This window comes from Lepus europaeus, chromosome 1, assembly GCF_033115175.1.
Source record: "Lepus europaeus isolate LE1 chromosome 1, mLepTim1.pri, whole genome shotgun sequence".
Lineage (NCBI taxonomy): Eukaryota > Metazoa > Chordata > Mammalia > Lagomorpha > Leporidae > Lepus > Lepus europaeus.
Genome location: NC_084827.1, coordinates 94,698,649 through 94,718,169, shown reverse-complemented (window position 1 = coordinate 94,718,169; position 19,521 = coordinate 94,698,649). Strand labels below are relative to the sequence as shown.

Sequence of the window (19,521 nt, the reverse complement as noted above, 5' to 3'; positions counted from 1 at the left end):
GTAGCCAGGACTCCAATACGGGATGCTAGAGTTGCAAGCAGTAGCTTAAGCCACTGCACCACATACTGGCCAAAACAGATCTTCCTTATCAAGTGTGGATGCTGTGTTTGTGAGGGGGAGAAGTATTATGTTACTTTGACAGGAACATTCCTATAGGACAGGGCTGCAACACACTTGAGTCTCATTAGACATAGAGCCAACACGAGAAGTCTGGACATTTTTCATCATTTCTAGATTCTACTTCACCTTGTGTGCATGTGAAGCATGCAGTAAGAGCCCAGGAAACTTCCAAAAGCAAGTAACTGCTGTTCTACTTTGCTGTACTTTGGAGGAGGGGGAGAGAGGAGACAGAATAGAAAAAGATGAAAAAGAGAAGGCAATTTTTAAAAATATACAAGCATCAAGAGCCCTAGGGACAGTGGCTAACCAAGAAAAGTGTGCCTTTCTTTTCTCATGAGTCAGACATCTAAACAACAGAGTGACTTCAGCTTGAGATATTTGTGCTGGGACCTTGAAAGCAGGAGTTGTGGAAGATCAGTGGAAAAACAAGTGTTATGTGGAGGAGAGCCCCTTCACCCATCCATAGCAGGAACAGCGCTGCTCTGAAACGTCCCAGGACTGACCCAGGGCCGCAGGGCTGTACCAGGCTACATCCTTTACCACGAGGCATCAGCTTAATTCAATTGTGTGGCTGCACAAAGCAGGGCTTGTTTGTAAAAGCAGGGAGTCAGTGGAGAATGGAATCCGCTATTCTCTCCTTACCTTCTTAGGGCCAGGGGAGGGTTCTGGGTGGGGAAGCTGCTTACAGCATCAACACAGGAAGTCTGTGCACAGCTGGGATGACAAAGCCCCAGTGATTTTTCAAGGTCTCTAGAAATGCACACAGGCATGAAAGGCAAGTAGTCCTCTGCGAGGCCTGCTTCCCTAGGGGCCTTACCACCTCTGCACCGGACTCCCTGCACTGTTATAACTGGAAATAGCAGAGACTCGATAACCAACTGAGGTACGTGACTCCCATTTCAGCAAAGTACTTGTAAACACATCCTCAAGTCAGGAGGATTTTTCCTTTGGCTTCTTATGTAGTCCGTTTGCAATGGCTGTTTTCCTGGAGGTCCGGGGCAGAAACTAATGCAGAGGAAAGATCTCTTCCAGTGCACAGAGGCTCTGCCGGCTTGTGAGGAGGCAACAACAAAGAGTGGGAACACATCCATCCATCTTACCTTCCTGGTTACAGCTGGGTCCAGGTAGCCTTTGAGTTTCTGAATGTATGTATGAGGAGGATTCTTCACCTGGAATCGTTCCTGCAGGAAGCACACAAGTAAAAATCATGAAAGATATGAAACAGATCAAACAGATAAACATTACGGATCCGTGACCAAATGCATCCATGTAGGAACATGACCCCACAGATGATCATTATGTACTAATTGTTTCTAATCTTTTATAATAGAGTATATAATCTTCTCTTTGCACAGGAGAACCAAAGCTCAGAGACATGGAATACACTTCTCTTTGATGATGACACAGCCAGTGAACAGGACCCACAGATCTGAACTCATGTTAGTCCAGCTGTTTTCCCTGTAGCTTCATAATGTTTTGCTCAATCTGTTTCAGATTTTCTTTGACCAGGTCTTTACTGCATATTCTTCTGTCTTCAGATGGCAAATCTTCATCTATTGGATATTTAGTTTATCTTTGAAAAGAGCCAAAATGTGACACACAGTAGACAGACTATTGCTAAGAGATTGGAAGGCAGGAGTGTCTATGTATTTATGTGTGTTCACATACATTGCTGTTATTAGTGGATTCCTAAAGCAGTTCCAAATTAAAAAATCCAAAAACAGCTTGAGCAAAGGCACTGTCACTGGAGTGAGCACAAATAACAGAGTATACTTGATGTATATCCCAAGGTGATATCTGAATGAGGATTTGGGGTAGGGCCCCAGAAGTTCTTTCTAACAAGTTCTATGCTGATGCTGCCAATAAAGGAACCACACTTTGAGAAAATCTTGCACACATTTATTGGGTTTTATAGACAACAATGTCCAAGGCAGAACCATAATAGTATATGAACTCGGGTGAAAACCAAATACCCATTAACTTTCAAATGAGTAAGTACCTGGACTACATTCCAATAATGGCATATTATATTACAATGACAATAGTGTACCACTGCTCCTATGAAGGGTCTTACAAGCCTGATGGTGAGCCAAAACAAACACATTATCTCATGTATATGAACTTTCAAATCAGACAAAATTAAACTTTAGTGGTTAGAGATACACACACTCAAGTAGTAAGACTATACATATATATGTATGGTATCTGTGTATATAATCTTATAGTGTGTGTGTACCTGGAGATGATCAACTTTAAGTGTAAAAGACTGAGGTGAGGAGAAGGTTGTATCCAAGGAGGGAAGTACAGTGAGTCCCAAGTGGCCAGCAATGTTCTGCTTCTTGACTTGAGCAGTAGTTACACAGGTAACACAAGTGTAAGAATCACTCATCACAGTGATTCTTAGGTTTCACAACCTTTTCTGTATATGTGCTTTATTTTACCAAAAACAAAAACAAAAAACAAAAACAAAAAACCCACACTAAACAAATCAGCTTTTAAAGGAATCAAAAAAACAACACAAACAAAAGCAAGGTTTTCATCAATGAGGACAATTCTTTTCTCCCTATACCTTAAAAGATGTTTTCCTGGCAATTCTTTTTAATTTGATTACTGTTTTCTCCATAATGGAATTTTTTGGTATTTCACAACACTGACAATTGGGCAGCATGCTTAAGCATTTGTTTATCCCATATAAGCTTGCATTTCTCCAACACAAGGATGCCCAACATTCTTCCCAGTCTTCTGTAGTTGTGCTTAAGTACAGATTTAGAAATGCTAAGGATCATCTTACTAATGTTGAACAGATCATCTTACTGAAAATATATTATTTAATAATTTATAAGACAAACGGTTTCTAGTAAAACATCTATTGGTATTTTCCCTTAGTCTAAAATCAATTAGAATGAATTTTATAATATTTAAATTACACCTCCATAAAGCTTGTTTTAAAAAAAAAAAGATGAGCACACTGTTCCTAGTTATAACTTCAAATTGCCTGTCTTGAGCACAATTTTTAAATAATAATTCACAAGTATGCAATGTTTCTAGTGCCATCACTGTGTCTGTGCATAAAGTTGTGTTTTTTTTGTTGTTTGTTTGTTTGTTTTGACAGGCAGAGTGGACAGTGAGAGAGACAGAGACAGAGAGAAAGGTCTTCCTGTACCGTTGGTTCACCCTCCAATGGCTGCTGCGGCCAGTGCACCACGCTGATCCGAAGCCAGGAGCCAGGTGCTTCTCCTGGTCATAAAGTCTTATATAAAAGACTGTCACTACACTACAGGATCAGAGCCATGGGGATTTAGTGACAGTCTAGCTCACAAAATCCTCTGAAAAATGAACTGATGAGCTATCTAGAAGTCAGTTTTTATTTCCTACTTTATATGACAAGTGATAATCAGAGATATTAAGATATAAAGAAAAACTATGTTTTTTTAATAATAAAACTCTATCTCAATATTTAAAGATCCTACAACCAGTAACGACACAAGTTGTGTTCCCTTTTGTGATGGCAAAGCACATCTGTCTCTCAATATAAGGTCACAAACACAAGGAACTCAATAAATTGTAACTCTGGCCAGTGCTCTATGTGCTTCAGGACTTGAAATCCAAACTGGTCAACCATTACCGCAAAGTGTCTGACTTTGTTCTCATGGGCTGTGTCTTCACAGCACAAGAGTCATATTTATCCCTGTGAAATAACAGAAACTGGCTGAGTAGATTGCAGAGCTCAGAGACTGAAACCAGGAGCCAGGAGCTTCGTCTAGGTCTCTCATGTCGAGGCAGAGGCCCATGCACTTGGGGCCATCATCCTGTACTTCCCCAGGCCACTAGCAGGGAGCTGTATCAGAAGTGGAGCAGCCGAGTCTCAAACTGGCGTCCATATGGGATGCTGGCACCGCAGGCAGAGGCATAACCTACTACACCATGCAGTAGTTAGTGTAGTTAATTAACCTACTACACCATGTAGTTAATGCTAGTTTTCCATCAACTCTGTATCTGAGATCAAAGATTCAAATGCAAGCTCTGACTCTGACCCTTGTTCCTTTTCACAACACTGGAGTAAGTGCACTCATCTTGAATTTGACAGCGCATTTAAAAAATAAATTAAAAAAAACCTTACCTTTCATCGAGTCTCAGTATGAAGAATACTTAGTACGCATTTGGTCCTGATCATTTTCAGAGAATTAAACTTCCATTAAATGCCATATACAAGTCACATCTCTCATTAGGGAAGGGAAATTTTTTCTAAGTTTACAAAGTATGGAAAGATGGCTGTAAAATGCCCTGAGCAGGGCCTCTGCACTCTATGTCCAGCAGGTTCAGGGCTAGACACGAGTCAGCCAGGCTCTGAACAGAGCTGAAGGCACTAGCTGAGGAGCCAGCTCCGAGTCTCTGGCGGCTCCAGGATCACCTGATGTGTTTCATAGCCATGCATTTCTCATGAACCCTTCACCCCTTCCGCACTGCTCACCAAGATAGCGAGGCTGCCTAAACAAGACCTGCTCTGCAGATAAGGGAAAAGACAAAGCATTTATTGGACTCCACTTAATGACTAAAGCTCAAGTCTACTGTAACCAGAATTCAAAAACCCAGGCATTCTGAAAGGAACTAAATGAAGGGGCTGTGACAAGAGCATACTAAATTAATTAGGTAAGTCACAGTAAATGAACTCATTTGCTATGCTTCAATGTGGCTTTTTCTATTAGACACAGAAAGGCAGCGTTAGGTTCTTTCAAACCAGCTGAACGGTTTCTTTGGGACTTACCCTCTATCCTTGTCCTCCCTCCCCTTTCTCCACTTAAACCCAATAAAGTTTGTCATGCTAAATCTTTCTACATAAAGGCTTGAAAATGGACATTCCACTCATCTCCCAAAACATTCCTGCTTTTTTACATCCTTTCTATCCATGTATTTAATTACATGAGAAATTAATTGAGATTTGGTATGAGCTGAACTTACAACAAGCATGTTATAGGAATTTCTATTTTGCAAATTTCTATTTTGCTTGAATAAGCAGCTCTGAGGTTAGAGATGTGGCATAACAGGTAAAGCTACGGCCTGCAGTGTGGGCATCCCATACAGGCACCAGTTCTAGTCTGCTCCACTTCTGAGTTTCTCCAGCTCTCTGCTATGGCCTGGGAAAGCAGTGGAAGATGGCCCAGGAATTTCCTGGAGGAAGTTTCTGGCTCCTGGTTTCGGATTGGCCCAGCTCCGGCCGTTGTGGCCATTTGAGGAGTGAACTAGCAGATGGAAGACCCCTCTCTCTCTCTCTCTGCCTCTCAATAAATAAATAAATAAATAAATAAGATAGAATTAAAAACCTCCAAAATCAAACAGAATTCCACTCAACTGTACCTTATACTGTAGTTTTTGATGTTTAAGGCAAGAAATGATAGCTGAAAATAGAGGGTGACTCCAGGAAATGAATGGCTTTCAGGGCACACACTTACCCTTGACTTTCTCTCTTGGGATGGCCATAGGGTCACAGGCTCTATTTCAGTAGTGTATTAGCAGAGCTACATAAACTGCTTATGCAGCCTTCGGGAGGCATGTCAGCAGTGTTATCCCAATGTTAATGTTCTATCATTCTAATTCTATAATAATTCACTTTAGTAAGCAAAAAACCCCAAGGGTTTTGCTTATAAGACATAAACTCAGTACACTTAAATGTTTTCCTTATCAGAAGCTGGAAGTAGTTGGGTATCCTTTTCAAACGCTGAGTAAGCAAACTATAGCCTGTAAATGAGTTGCAATTACCACCAGCACCTTACCATTAGAGTGAGTACTAATTGGCAAGATTTAGCTTGGTGCTAAGTGCTCTTCAGAGTTGGGTAAACACAAAGAAGCCATGTCCTCAAGGGGTTTTCCCTCTAATTTGGAAAATGCTGAAATAAGCAGTCAGGCAAAATAGGATACTACATTAATGTTACATATAGACAGAAATAACGTAAGTATAGAAGTGGCCAAGAACAGTGCACCTGCAGAAGGGGTGGGGATGAGGGTTAGGGGTGAGGGGTACACCAAGAACAATCAGGGATGCTAAGCAGGAGCGGCTGGGCTGAGTCATGACCATCTCAGCTCTCATATAGTGAACAATTTATACAAATAGAAAGCAATTTACACAATGAGGCCTGGATGCCCCCAAGGAATTTGGAGTACCAAAATCCCCAACAGAAAGCATACTTCTGGTTTTCAAGTAGATAGTTTAAAATACTCCTGATATTTCAGAAGAGCTGTCAGCCTGTCCCTCCTACAGAAAGTATCTACAAGAAGTTCATTAAAAACATGTACTATGAAAAAAGGATAGTCTTCAAAAAAAATTTTGCAACAAAAACAAACTCATATTTTAAAATATTCATTAATTTATTCTAAAGGCAATGCGAAAGACAGAGAGAATGAATGAATGAATGAATATGAATAGCAATCTACTATCCATTGGTTCAAATGGCCATAATGGTCAGCGATGGTTCAGGCCAAAGCCAGAGTTCAGGTCTCCCACACGGGTGGCAGAGGCCCAAGTAGTTGAGCCATCATGTGCTGCTTTCCAGGCACAGTAGCAGGAAACTAGGTTTAAAGCAGAGCAGCCAGGACTCAAACCAGGTCTCTGATGTGGGATGCTAGCATTGCAAGCAGTAGCTTAACTCCCTGTACAACAATGCCAGCCCCTAAACTTATTTTTTAAATTCCATTTCCATGAATTTTCTTGAAGTTATCAGTAGGTGGTGAATGGTAAAAGAGGATAGTTTAGAAGAAAATAAAAAATATTCAGACCCTACCTATTTACTATAACCAATGGCCGAGAAGGCAAGTTTAAGTGGGAGTCTAATTTGTAGAACAGCTACACCGGAAGCTAACGCCAGCTGTGTTACTATTTCAACTTTCCCTGTGGCTATCACTAGATGTACACATTTTGCTAAACAAAACCCTGTCTCCAAACCTTTTCAGTCTTTATGTCACAGGTAGGTCATCCCTTGTTTCCAGGCACTAAGATGAAAAATATCAAACTAAAAAATAAATAAACTGTTCATTTTGTTCCTTCACTCATCCAGAACACATTATACAAGATACTTGTAAAAAGCACAGAAGAAATAAATTCAATTCCAAAGTGTTAAATCTCATCTCTGAGATACAACAGACATAGCTGTGGTACAAAGCAGAATATGATAAGAGCCATATGTGTTCCTCTGGAAGTTCAAAGAAAGGTGAGGCTCTTTCCAACTGAGATGATCAAAGGAACCTCCCTGGACAAAGTGGCTTTGGAATTGGATTTTGAAGGACGGGCAGCATACAGATACTCTGGGATAGTGGGACAGGCAGGAGACGAAGTTTTCCAGATGGCGGAACACAGAACAAAAGGCTGAGAAGCAAAGAGCATGTGCTAATAGCTTCAAGGGGTTTAGCTGGGTTCCAGTAATACAGTTTATGAAAAGTAATGGTACAAAAAAAAAATCTAAGGGGAAAGTTGGAACACATAGCAGTGAAAGTCAGGTAATAGGCAAACGATAGACAACCGGAGTCAATCAGGAGTTCTGAGTAGTGGAAAAACATATGGTTAATACTCTGTGACTCTCGCCAGTCCCAATTTTTAAAACTTGGCCATTTCTACACTAGACTAGACTTGAACAATCAGCACATCAGATTCATTCCACAGCCATAGTTTCTTGGAGTGCCTTGAAGCATTCTTCAGCCCTGAATATGAAATCATTTTCCTAGTCGGAGAAGAGAGGACAGCTTTCCAAGTATTCCATTACAGATTTCAGACTGAAAATAACGTTTGATGAGACTTTTCCAAATGGTTTCCTTTATTTAGACTAGCAAGACTTTCTTCTACAGGTTTTATCTGATCAAAACATTCCAAAGCTCATTTTCTAATATGCAATGAGAACTGTGCTTCCCTAATTTAAAAGGTATTTTCACTGAATCTGTAATGGCAGGGTCAGACTAATAAAATTTGTTTATTTACAATCTCATGTCAACCTAAGCAAAGAGTCAACCACCACAGTGCTGGACACTTAGCAGTGTAAAAAAGGAATAGCTGGTATTGAGGATCTAAGAACTGGATAAAGCAATGGGAGGTTACGTTTATTTTGTAATGATAATCATAAAATCCTTTGCTCTTTCCCCAACTGCCAAAGATTTCCATTCTTGTAAATTGGTGTGTGTATGTGTGTTTGTAAAATTTCTTTATTTAAAAGGCAGAGTGATAGAGAAAACAAGGAAGGACAGAGAGAGGTATCTTTCATCCAGTGTTTCACTTGCACAAAAGCTAGGCTAAGCCATTGAAGCCAGGATTCAGGAACATCATTCAAATCTCCTACATGAACGATGGCCTTCCAATCACTTTGCACATCACTGCCTCCCTCCCAAACACATTAACAGGAAGGTGGATCAAAAGTGAAGAACAGTTCCAACTCAAACCAGGCACTCCCATGTGCGATGCAGGCATCCCAAGCCATAGCTTAACTTACTTTACCACAATGCCCACCTCAATCTTTGCACTTTTTTTAAATTTTATTTTGAACTGACAAATAGGTACATATGTAGACAAAATGTGATGATTTGATGAATGTATATATTGTAGAATTATCAAATCAGATAAGTTAACATATCCATCTCTTCATATACTTTTAAGTCACTGAAGATCTACAACCTGCAAGTGAGGATGCTTGCAAAATTACACAGTCTCTTGATCCAATCCACCAAGCACCCAGGAATCTGCATTTTTTCTTAAATTCCCCTGGTAGATCTGCTATGCACTAGTGTTCATCAATCATGGCATTAGGTTACTCTTTCCTACTTTCATATGTCAACTCCTGATTTTTAGTCAGTCTACAGGGAAAATGTACATATCCTTGATAAGCAAAAACTCAGGAATTTTTTCAATTATATTTTAAAATACTCATAATACTATAGTTCCAGTTTATGTGCTCATGAAAATTTTGCTAAACCCTGGGGAGTACTCTTCCTCTGAAAGTACAAAGAATATAAACATGCCTTATTTTTTCATCTGAAAAATGGGAATATGAAGCCCCCTTCTCTCATTTGTTATACATTTCAGGAACCTTATGAACATGAATAAAGTACTGGAGATCTTTAAAAGTCTCCAGAGATACCCACGCAGCATACAAATAAAACATTGGGCAGGTGAGAAGGAATAGAGGTATGATCCTCACAAGAAGAGAAAAAAAAGGAGTAAGCCTTAGATTTCCTGTAGAAACCATTAGGCATCTCACAATTTACCTAACAGTATGAATAATTTTCACTCAATAATTTGAAATAATGGCAAGCCAATTCTACTGAATGGCTTCTCTGAAACTTCACTTACCCTATTCAAACAATGCACAAATACATGGGTACAATTCTCAGAATTTCAGTGGGTGCTTTCTGATGGAGTACTTATGAAGAATATAAATTATGTCAGTGAATCTTTAAAGGAGAAAGCATACAAGGACGTAGAAAAGAAGTTGTATCCTAGTAAAGGCAGCGAGTGTCTGATACAAGCACAGAAATCAGCCTTGTGAACAGAACACCTGAGAACACAGGGGGAAGTTATCAGTTCTTGCCTGTCCTTACCATAAGCTTTCATTACATTAGGCATAAACGTAAGCATCACAGCCAAGCACAGAATACTACCCTTGAACATTTACCCATAGCCATGAATAACAGTACTGTGCTGTTCTGTACTGCTACTTACAGTACAGAAGCCATAAAATAGGCTCCATGGAAGAACTGGGTTTTGATAGATGGAATATTGTAACAAAGCATCTCTGTCAAGAGGAGGACAAATGAAATGGTAGGTGAGGTGGTTGTTCAAAAACAGTATTTCTCTAGGAGCAAACAACTAGAAGCTTGAATTTTTAAAATGTATCATTCAATACATTATGAAAAGCTCATGGATTAATTTAACAAAATAGGAGCAAGACCTGTACCATTCAAACTTCAAAACATTCCTGCAAGATAATAAACCTAAATGGAGATACCATATTCACAGATCAGAGGAATCAATACTATTAAGATGTCAGTTCTCCTCCAACTGATCTACGACAAAATGCAATTCCAGCCTCAATCCTGGATGCTTTTTCTTAGACACTGACAAGCCTGATTCTAAAATTTATATAAAAATCTAAAGAAACTAGAATAGCCAAAATATTTTCACAAAGAAACAAAACTGAGAATTCATACCTGATGTTAAGGCAGTAATCAACCTAGTGACAAACTGACATCAGGATAAAAGTATAGTTGAGTGGAACGGAAAAGAGTACACAGGCCCACACACACTTGGCCAACTAGCTGACAGTCAGAGATTCCAAGGCAGTTCATATGAAAAAGAAGAGTCTACTCATCAAATGGTGCTGAACTAGTTAGATACACATGTGGGGTCCGGGGGGTGACTCGCTACCCTCACCTTACCCTAGGTACCTAAAGTAACTCATAATAGATTATAGATTCAAATGCTAAGAACCAAAACTATAAAATTACTAGAAGAAAATCTTTGTGATCTGCGGTTAGGCAAAGCTTGAATAGATATCTATGGTATAACTGGAAATCAAAATCAATTTGCTGTGTATTTTTGCTCTTTAAGTGGAATCACAATTTTGTTCCACTCGTGCAGCAGGAATAAAGGCCACAGACCCCCAAATGACCTGAGAAAATGACTCCTTTTAAAGCTCCTTTCCTTGAAAGTCATCAACAAATACTCATTAGGGGGAAAAAATGCAGAGATTTTAAATATTTCTGCACCAAAATAAACTTACCTTTTAATTCCATTTTCCATGAACTTTATATAGTTTATTTTTAACAAAGAAAGAAATAACAGAAAGAGAGAGATAGAAAGAGACCTTCCATGTACTGATTCATTATCCAAATGGCCAAGTCAAACGTAGGAGCTCCATCCTGGTTTCCTACATTGTTGGCAGGTATCCAATCACTTGAGCCCCATTCCTCTGCTTTCCTCGGCACATAAGCAGGGAAGCTGGATTGGAAGTGGAGCAGCTGGGGCTCAAACCGGCACTCTGATATGGGTTGCTGTATTACAGGTGGCGGGCAGCCTAACCCACTGTATCACAATGCCAGCCCCTCTGTAGTTTACGTTTAATAAGAGTACATCTAAATCGTTAAAATAAAAAAAAAAAGGAGGGGGCACTGTGGCACAGCGGGTTAATGCCCTGGCCTGAAGCGCAGGTATCCCATATGGGTGCAAGTTCAAGACCTGGCTGCTCCACTTCCGATCCAGCCTGGGAAAGCAGTACAAGATGGCCTAAGTCCTTGGGCACCCGCGTGGGAGATCTGGAAGAAGCTCCTGGCTCCTGGTTTTGGATCTGCGCAGATCCTGCCATTACAGCCAACTGGGGAGTGAACCAGTGGATGGAAGACCTCTCTCTCTCTCTCTGCCTTTCCTCTCTCTGTGTAACTCTTTCAAATAAATAAAAAATCTTTAAAAAAAAAAAAAAGGAACACATCTATTTTTTCTATCTCATTTTGAAAGACTCAGCATAAAACATGATGGATATAGGACCTGACATATCTCTCTTCACAGTGTGAGCTCAATAAATCATTCAACTGATTGATAGTGAGGAAGCCACAACCACATGGTGATCAAGGTCATCCACGGGCAATATTTTCCAAAAACCTTTGCAAACCATTATGACATTTTCTTTAAACATAAAACTTTTCAGAATCGGACATTTACAGACCTCACTTTTGAGTTCATTCTTGGGGTTGCTGCTGTGGTGGGGGTGTTAAGTTACGGCCTGCAATGCTGCCATCCCATATGAACACCGGTTCAAAACCCAGCTGCTCTACTTCCAATCCAGTTCCCTGCTAAAGTGCCTGGAAAAGCAGCTGAGGACAGCCCAAGTGCTTGGGTCCCTGCACCTATGTGGGCAGAAGAAGAAGCTCCTAGCTTCAGCCTGGCCCAGCCCCAGTCATTGTGGCCATTTGGGAATGAACTAGAAGATAGAGAAAGGAGTGGAAACGAAGATTTCTTCTAACTTGGCCTCACAAATATATAACCTTTAAAATAAAAAAAGCTCCATCTTTTGGTAATGTTTATTAATTTATTTTCATCTATTTGAAAGGCCAAGTAACAGAGAGTGAAAGAGAAAGAGGAAGAGGATCAAACAGAGAGAGCTCTTCCATTCTGTTTTATTCCCCAAATGCCAGCAACAGCCAGGAGCCAGCAACTCCAACCAGGTCTCCCAGGTGAGTAGCAGGGGCCCAAGCACTTGAGCCACCATTTACTGCTTTTCAGGATGCATTTTTAGAAGGAAGCTGGATGGGAAGTGCAGCAGCTGGGACTCGAACTCGTTCTTGGATATGGGATGCTGGCATCACAAGCAGCAGCTTAATCCACTGTGCCACAATGCACTCCCAATCTTAGTTTTAATATCAGCTCAAACATTCCCAGGGTAGTTTCCAGAAACCCATGTAACTTTTGTTTTCTGAGTGTGTGTGACAGCTGAGCCAAAAGACTCTTCTACAGCAAAGATTATGAATTAAACATGCAGATGTTCAAACATCATAAAGTATTAGTAACTAGTACAGCTTAATAAATCACTTAAATTTGCTTAATGAATATGTTCTGAAAGATGGGGTCAACCTCAATCTAGTCCATGTTAATTAAACTGCTGTAATAGTCTCCATTTCCCATAACAGCGCCTCCAAATTTAACAAGGACTCTCATTCATACAATGAAGTTTCCTTCAAACAACTCAACCAAGTAAGCTAACTTAGCCCAAGTAATTAGCCAGGGAAGGAGGTGGAGATCCACAATTCCATGTGCGTTGCCAGTCTGGAAAGTAAGTTAGTGTGATGCTGTTTTTGGAAAAGGAAGCCTCAAAGCTTCAGAGCAGACGGGGCCTTAGCATCTCGCTCTGAGAGTGGAGCTGAACACCACTTCTGACAGAGCACTCGTGTGGAGCTCCTGAAAAGAGATTAGTTTATAAAGAACTCATTCTTTCTCTTCCAGACTAGACCCCCTGCCTCACCCCCCCCCACACACACACACTATAAAAGCTATATGAGAAAGGGGACCTCAGCGAGGGGAAAAGATGTCAACTTACTTCAAGATTCAGCCTCAATTTTCCAGGACTCCTGATACTGAATACAAAACAGCTCAGCATTCAAGAGTTGGCATCTGCTGCTTTGATTGCTTCTCCAGTGTTTTAGGATCAAAGAAACAGACACCTGGATTGAGTGTTAATGGAAGGGAAACTGCTTTCAGGAAGGAAATTGAAAGAAACTCATCTTATTTTCAATGTCAATTAAGTCAACGCCTTTCCTCAGGTTTGGAGACTCAAGAAAAAGAAGATTGTCCCTTCAAAACTTCAAGATCATCAAAAGACAAAATGCCCCCCCCCCTCCTTTTAAGTTTGGCTAAAATAACCATGTCCCATAGCCAATTCTGGCCTGGCATGTTGCTGGAACTCAGTATAAACAAATTGGTACTTGTAACCACCTGGAGTCTTTTCCCAACTCATCATAGGAAATACTTGGTTTGGGAAAATTCAGATCCACACATGACTGCCTCTTTGCTTTCCCTCACCTCTACAGTTACACGTCTATTCACTGGATTAATTAATGAATGCATCTAAAAGTCTTAATACTGAGCTCCATGTAAACCAAATGAAGCATCACACTACCAAAACTGGGCATTGTGTTACACAGTGAGAGGCTCTTCTACAAATCATTCTTCTACCTGAGCATTCAATCTGCCCATGTTTCTCACCCTTAGTTGCCAGCCTACCTAACAGAGTGCAGGTGGCACACACCATTTCTAGGCTTGGGTCAGAATATGCACCTGCATGTCCTATCTCCCTTTGATTGGAAACAGACAACCCCCAGGGTGAAGCTGAAGCTATAGGAGGAAAACAGCCTTACCAGCAACCTGACTGTGCAGAATCTAACCCTCAAGGCCACCAGTATCCAATTTGAATGCTACACAGATGTTAACTGCATTATGTGAATACATACATGCTGGTATCTGCAGTGGGTTGAATGGTGGCCCCAAAGACAGATATGCCCATGCTCAAACCTCTGAGAAATTGAATATGATCATAATTGGAAAAGGGATCTTCACAAATGCAGAATAATTAAAGATCTCCAGATGAGATCATCCTGGATTATACAAACGGGCTCTAAATCCATTAAGCATCCTCACAAAAGAAAAGACAGAGACATGAGGGAGAAGAGGAGATGTCTACATAAAGATAGAGGCAGGGACTGGGTGGATGCATCCACAAAGGAATGCCTCAAGATTTAAAGTGACTTTACAAACATACAGCAGATGCAATGTGTGACAGAGCCTGCACTAGGATCCTCAATGGTATGGGTCAGGTGGAAGATATATCTTAAGAAAAACTGGTAAATATGAACTGGACAACAGACAACATCTAAGACATAATGGTCAAGGCCAGTGCTGTAGTGTAGCAGGTTAAGCCTCCACCTGCAACACTGGATCCCATATGAACGTCAGCTTGTGTCCCAGCTGCTCCTCTTCCAGTCCAGCTCTCTGCTATGACCTGGGAAAGCAGTAGAAGATGGCCCAAGTGCTTGGGCTCCTGTGTCCACGTGGGAGAACCAGAAGAAGCTCCTGGCTCCAGATCAGCTCAGCTCTGGGGCCATTTGGCGAGTGAACCAGCAGATGGAACACCTTTGTCTCCCACCCTCTCTGTAACTTTTCCTCTCAAATAAATAAAATCTTTAAAAAAAGAAACTATGATCTGGGACCATTATTGTGGTTTAGCAGGTAAAGCTACCACCTGCAATGCTCTCATCCCATACGGGCACCGGTTTGTGTCCTGGCTACTCCACTTCCAGTCCAGCTCCCTGCTAATGTCCTGGGAAAATTAGCAGAAGACAGCTCAAGTGTTGGGCCCTTATACCCATGTGGGAGACTCAAATGAAGCTCCTGGCTTTGGCCTGTTCCAGCTTTGGCTGTGGGGCCATCTGGGGAGTAAACTAAAAGATAGAGAATCAATCATCAATCAATCAATCAATCTCTCCCTCCTCTCTTTCAAAATTAATAAATCTTTTAAAAAATAAATTATGATCTATTTTGATAATGATGATCTTATTTGAACACAAGAAAAAATCGCTAATTTTGTAAGATACATACTACCACTTTAGAACAAAGAGGTAAACTAGAAACCAAAACACCAAGTGAGAAAATCTGACTAACGCAAAGTCAAAAGAGGGACTCCATATAGGGTAAACAGCAGATATCAAAAAAGAAACCCTCTAAAAGTTGAAAGACTGAAATTAGAAAGAATCAAACATGTCACCAAAACCTAGTAATGATACAAACATATACAGCATTTCAACATACCACAGAATTGTGAAAATGTAAACAAATGTAAACAATTTGGAGCTGGCATTGCGGCATAGTGGGTAAAGCCACCGCTTGTGATGCCGGCATCCCACAGAAGTGCCAGCTCATGTCCCAGCTCCTCCACTGCTTCAGCCTCCTGCTAATGGCCTGGGAAAAGCAGCGTGTGATGGCTCAAATGCTTGGGCCCTTGCCACCCACGTGAGAGACCAGCATGAAACTCCTTGCTCCTATAGCTGTCTACGGAATGAAACAGCAGAGAGAAGATATCTCCTTCTGGCTCTCCTTCTCTTTCTGTAATTCTTTCAAGTAAATAAATAAATCTTTAAAAAAGAAAATATAAATAATTAAAAACAAACAATACTGCAGTAAAAATGTCAGTTGGCCAGTGATTAGAAGAGGGGGTAGAAGGGAAGAAGGACACCGCCATCAGCTTTCCCTACAGCTGGGAGTAACAAGCCAGAACAAAGTTATTATGGCTAAATGTTAAGTTAAAACCTAGAACCTGCGACAGGGCTTAAGATTGTACTCCAAAAGCAAGGGGAAGGGAAGGCTACTGTTAGCATCACTGCTCCTCCTCCAGCTTCTTCCCAGTATCTCTGCTCTCCATGTGCTTGCTCAAATGACTCCGACACTGAAGTGCTCTTTAACCGCCACAACCCCCTCTCCCCCCCTACACATTTCTCATTTATTGTCCCTGGTTGTCCAAGAACAAGCCTAATTACCTAGACTCTGATGGTCCACAGGAAATAATTTATCAGTATCCAATAACAGTTGCTTACTTGGCAGAGAAGAGCCCTAACTGGCTCACAGAAACACAAACGTTAAAAAAAAAAAAAAAAAGAAAGAAAAGAAAAATCATAGAGACATATTTGCTCTTAATTTTCAAGGAAATTAGATTCAAGTGGCAAATTGGCTTAATTATTGATGCAAATTATCCAGTAAGTATCTTTTTTTTTTAAGAATATAAAGAAAAAGGGGTCTAAAAATAATTACATTCTTAATAATATATTAAAATGGTATGAGTCAGTTGTGTTGAAAACAAGAGTAATCAAGTATCTTAGAGTAATGGACTATCTTAGTGCCACTAGTCAGCCTGGGCTCTGAATGACTGGCAGCCAGGGACTTCCCCTTCTCTGGATCAGGACCCATGCCAAGCTGTGAGGGCTGTAATCTGACCTCCCTGAAGTGCTTAACACAGGAAGCTGTGTCTAAGTGGGTATGATTTCCAGCCACCTCTGTGTTCTCATTTTTTCCCCCTTTAAAAAAAAATCTCTCTTTTTTCACTCTGCACAGGGAACAAAGACGAGCCTCCCACCTCTCAGCTTCCTCCCAGTTCCTTCTCCATGGCTGCTAGGCCAAGCAATACTCAACCATTCGAAGGCAAGGTCAAGATATGTCCAATCACCACCAGAAAACCACAAATCAAGCAATCAGTACTGACAAATCCAGAAGGATGTTTTATTCATTCATTCATTCATTCAATCATTCATTCAAGAGACACGGAGTGAACAAGGCCCCTAAATGCCACAAGAACCTAAGCTGGACCGTGGACAAAGAAATGAGCTGAGAATTCAATTCATGTCTTCAACATGCGTGGTAGGAACCCAACTAAATGGGCCAGCAGTGCTGCCTCCAAGGGTCTGATTAGCAGGAAACTGGAGACAAGAACTACAAGTAGAAATCAAACCCAAGTACTCCAGTGTGGAACACAGGTGTCTTAACCACTAGACTAAATACCTACACCACACAAGGAAGCTTTCTTTCTGAAGAATTTTTTACTTATTTAATTTCATGTTATTGGAAGGCAAAGAGAGAAAGATCTTCCATCTGCTGATTCACTAGCCAAATGCCCACAACAATCATGGCATGGGCAGGCTGAAGTCAGGAGCCTGGAACTCCATCCAGGTCTTCTACACAGGTGGCAGTGACCCAAGTACTTGAGCCATCACCTGCACCGGAAATGCTGGACAGGAAGTGGTGTAGCAGGGACTCAAACCGGACAATCCAATGGGAGATGCAGGCATGCTAAGTAGCAATTTAATCTCTGTGCCTCATGTCTGCCCTTAGAAGGAAACTGTCTAAGCCAGCTTAGATGGGCTGCCTCTACCCATTTTTGGAAGGATTACACATTCTTACCAGGACTTCTCAAATCTCCTGGAGACTGACTAATCATTTCATCAATCAGCAGAGGCACAAGTATGAACTAAGCTTCCCATCACCTGTAAGATCCATAGATCTGTTCCCTCTGCATCTCCCGGGAAGCCACAGCATGAAACACTGGTTATGGCCCCTCACCTACTACAATTTTCACTTCTGTGGACTGTTTGCAGGTCCCAGATATAACAGAACTGGAAGAGCTTGTGAGTGCAGTGTGGACATGGGTGTTCTTGTTCATAATCCAGGTGGCCTTGGTATTGGCCTAGCTATTTATGCTCTAGGAATCTTACTTTCATAGTCTATAAAATAGGGGTTGGACAACAGGTAGGTAAAGGCAAAAAGGACTTCCACTTTATTTCATGTGGCTCAATTCATGTGGCTCAATTTTTATTTTTATTTATTTTTTTAAAGACTTTATTTATTTGAGAAGCAGAGTTACAAACAGTGAGAGGGCAGAGACAGAGAGAAAGGTCTTCCTTCCGTTGGTTCACTCCCCAAAGGCCGCAATGGCCGGAGCTGCGCCAATCCGAAGCCAGGAGCTTCCTCCAGTATCCCACGTGGGTGCAGGGGCCCAAGGACTTGGGCCATCTTCCACTGCTTTCCTAGGCCACAGCAGACAGCTGGATTGGAAGAGGAGCAGCCGGGACTAGAACTGGTGCCCATATGGGATGCCGGCGCCGCAGGCAGATGATTAACCTACTGCGCCATGGTGCCGGCCCCATCCCTTTTCTTCTTTTCTAGACGAGCATGTGCTAACTTCTAAAATAAAAATAAAAAACACAGTGGCTTGGAAGACACGGTCTTTAACAATTCTTTCAGATGTAACTACCTGGAGGTATAAGTTTATCTATGATCTCTGAAGGTCACTAAGCACAGAAGAGCCACAGAACGTCCTGTGCTAGAGCTCTACCCTTGTGGGAAAATACCCAAAAGGTACAGCGCAGGATCTGCACCAAAACTTGTGGCATGAGTGAGAGCTAGGGACCTTCTCTCCTTTCACAAGGATAAACTTTGACTGATGGAGCCTTCCACTGCTAGGCAGCTTCATGGATTTTGTCTGCGTTTATCACAGGAGCTTAACATTTCAGGTCTTCTACTCTCAACTCGTGCAATGAAATTTACCTCCATGTCCCAACACAGCCCTTAAATTCATATCATCATAGGAACTCTGTGCATTTACTATAACACAGAAATAGATACTGTGGTATGCACATCCAAAATCCAGCAGTGAAATTTCTCTTCTGTGGCTCCCATAGACCCACTCACACCAGAGCTACACAGTGCTCCCACATTACTCAAGCCTTCAAGACAGAAACTCAGTTTTCCTTTACACAAAGATCTAGGAAAGCAATAAGGAGTATTTCTGGAATATTATTACTATAGAAAACTCTTTGGGATTAAAATCTTAACTAAGATGGAATTTAATTTATAGTCTATACTCATCAATATTTAGTCATCTTAAAAGTTTTATCTTTGGGGCCAGCATTGTGGCACGGTGAGTTAACCAGCCACCTGAAATGCCAGCATCTCATATCAGATGATTTTGGGTCCCACCTGTTCCACTTCTAATGCAGCTCCCTGCTAATGTATCCAGGGAAGCCATAAAAGATGGCCCAAATGCATGAGCCCCTTCCATTCACTTGGGAGACCCAATTGGAATTCTGGGTTCCTGATTTTGGCCTGGCCCAGCCTTGGCCATTGCAGCCATTTTCAGAGTGAACCATTAAATGGATGATCCAACTCCCTGGCCCATCCCACCCCTCATCACTCTGCCTTTCAAATAAATAAAATTTTAGAAAAGTTTTCCATGTGAATGTACTCAATACCAGTGAACTGCACACATAAAAATCATCATGATAAAACTTTATTATATCTATATTACCCTTATCTGGTTCCTAGAATTAGCCAGAGAAATG

The 19,521-nt window shown here is 41.2% G+C and overlaps 1 protein-coding gene across 5 annotated transcripts in view; it reads right to left on the bottom strand.

The window, feature by feature from the left end:
* The window catches only part of FMNL2 (formin like 2), a 353,117-nt gene that overhangs the window by 120,439 nt on the left and 213,157 nt on the right, over positions 1-19,521 (bottom strand). For all 5 annotated transcript variants that reach the window (XM_062186790.1, XM_062186799.1, XM_062186780.1 and 2 more), the window contains exon 3: positions 1,221-1,301. In XM_062186790.1, coding sequence (XP_062042774.1) covers positions 1,221-1,301 — 81 coding nt within the window. The remainder of the gene's footprint in view (positions 1-1,220; positions 1,302-19,521) is intronic.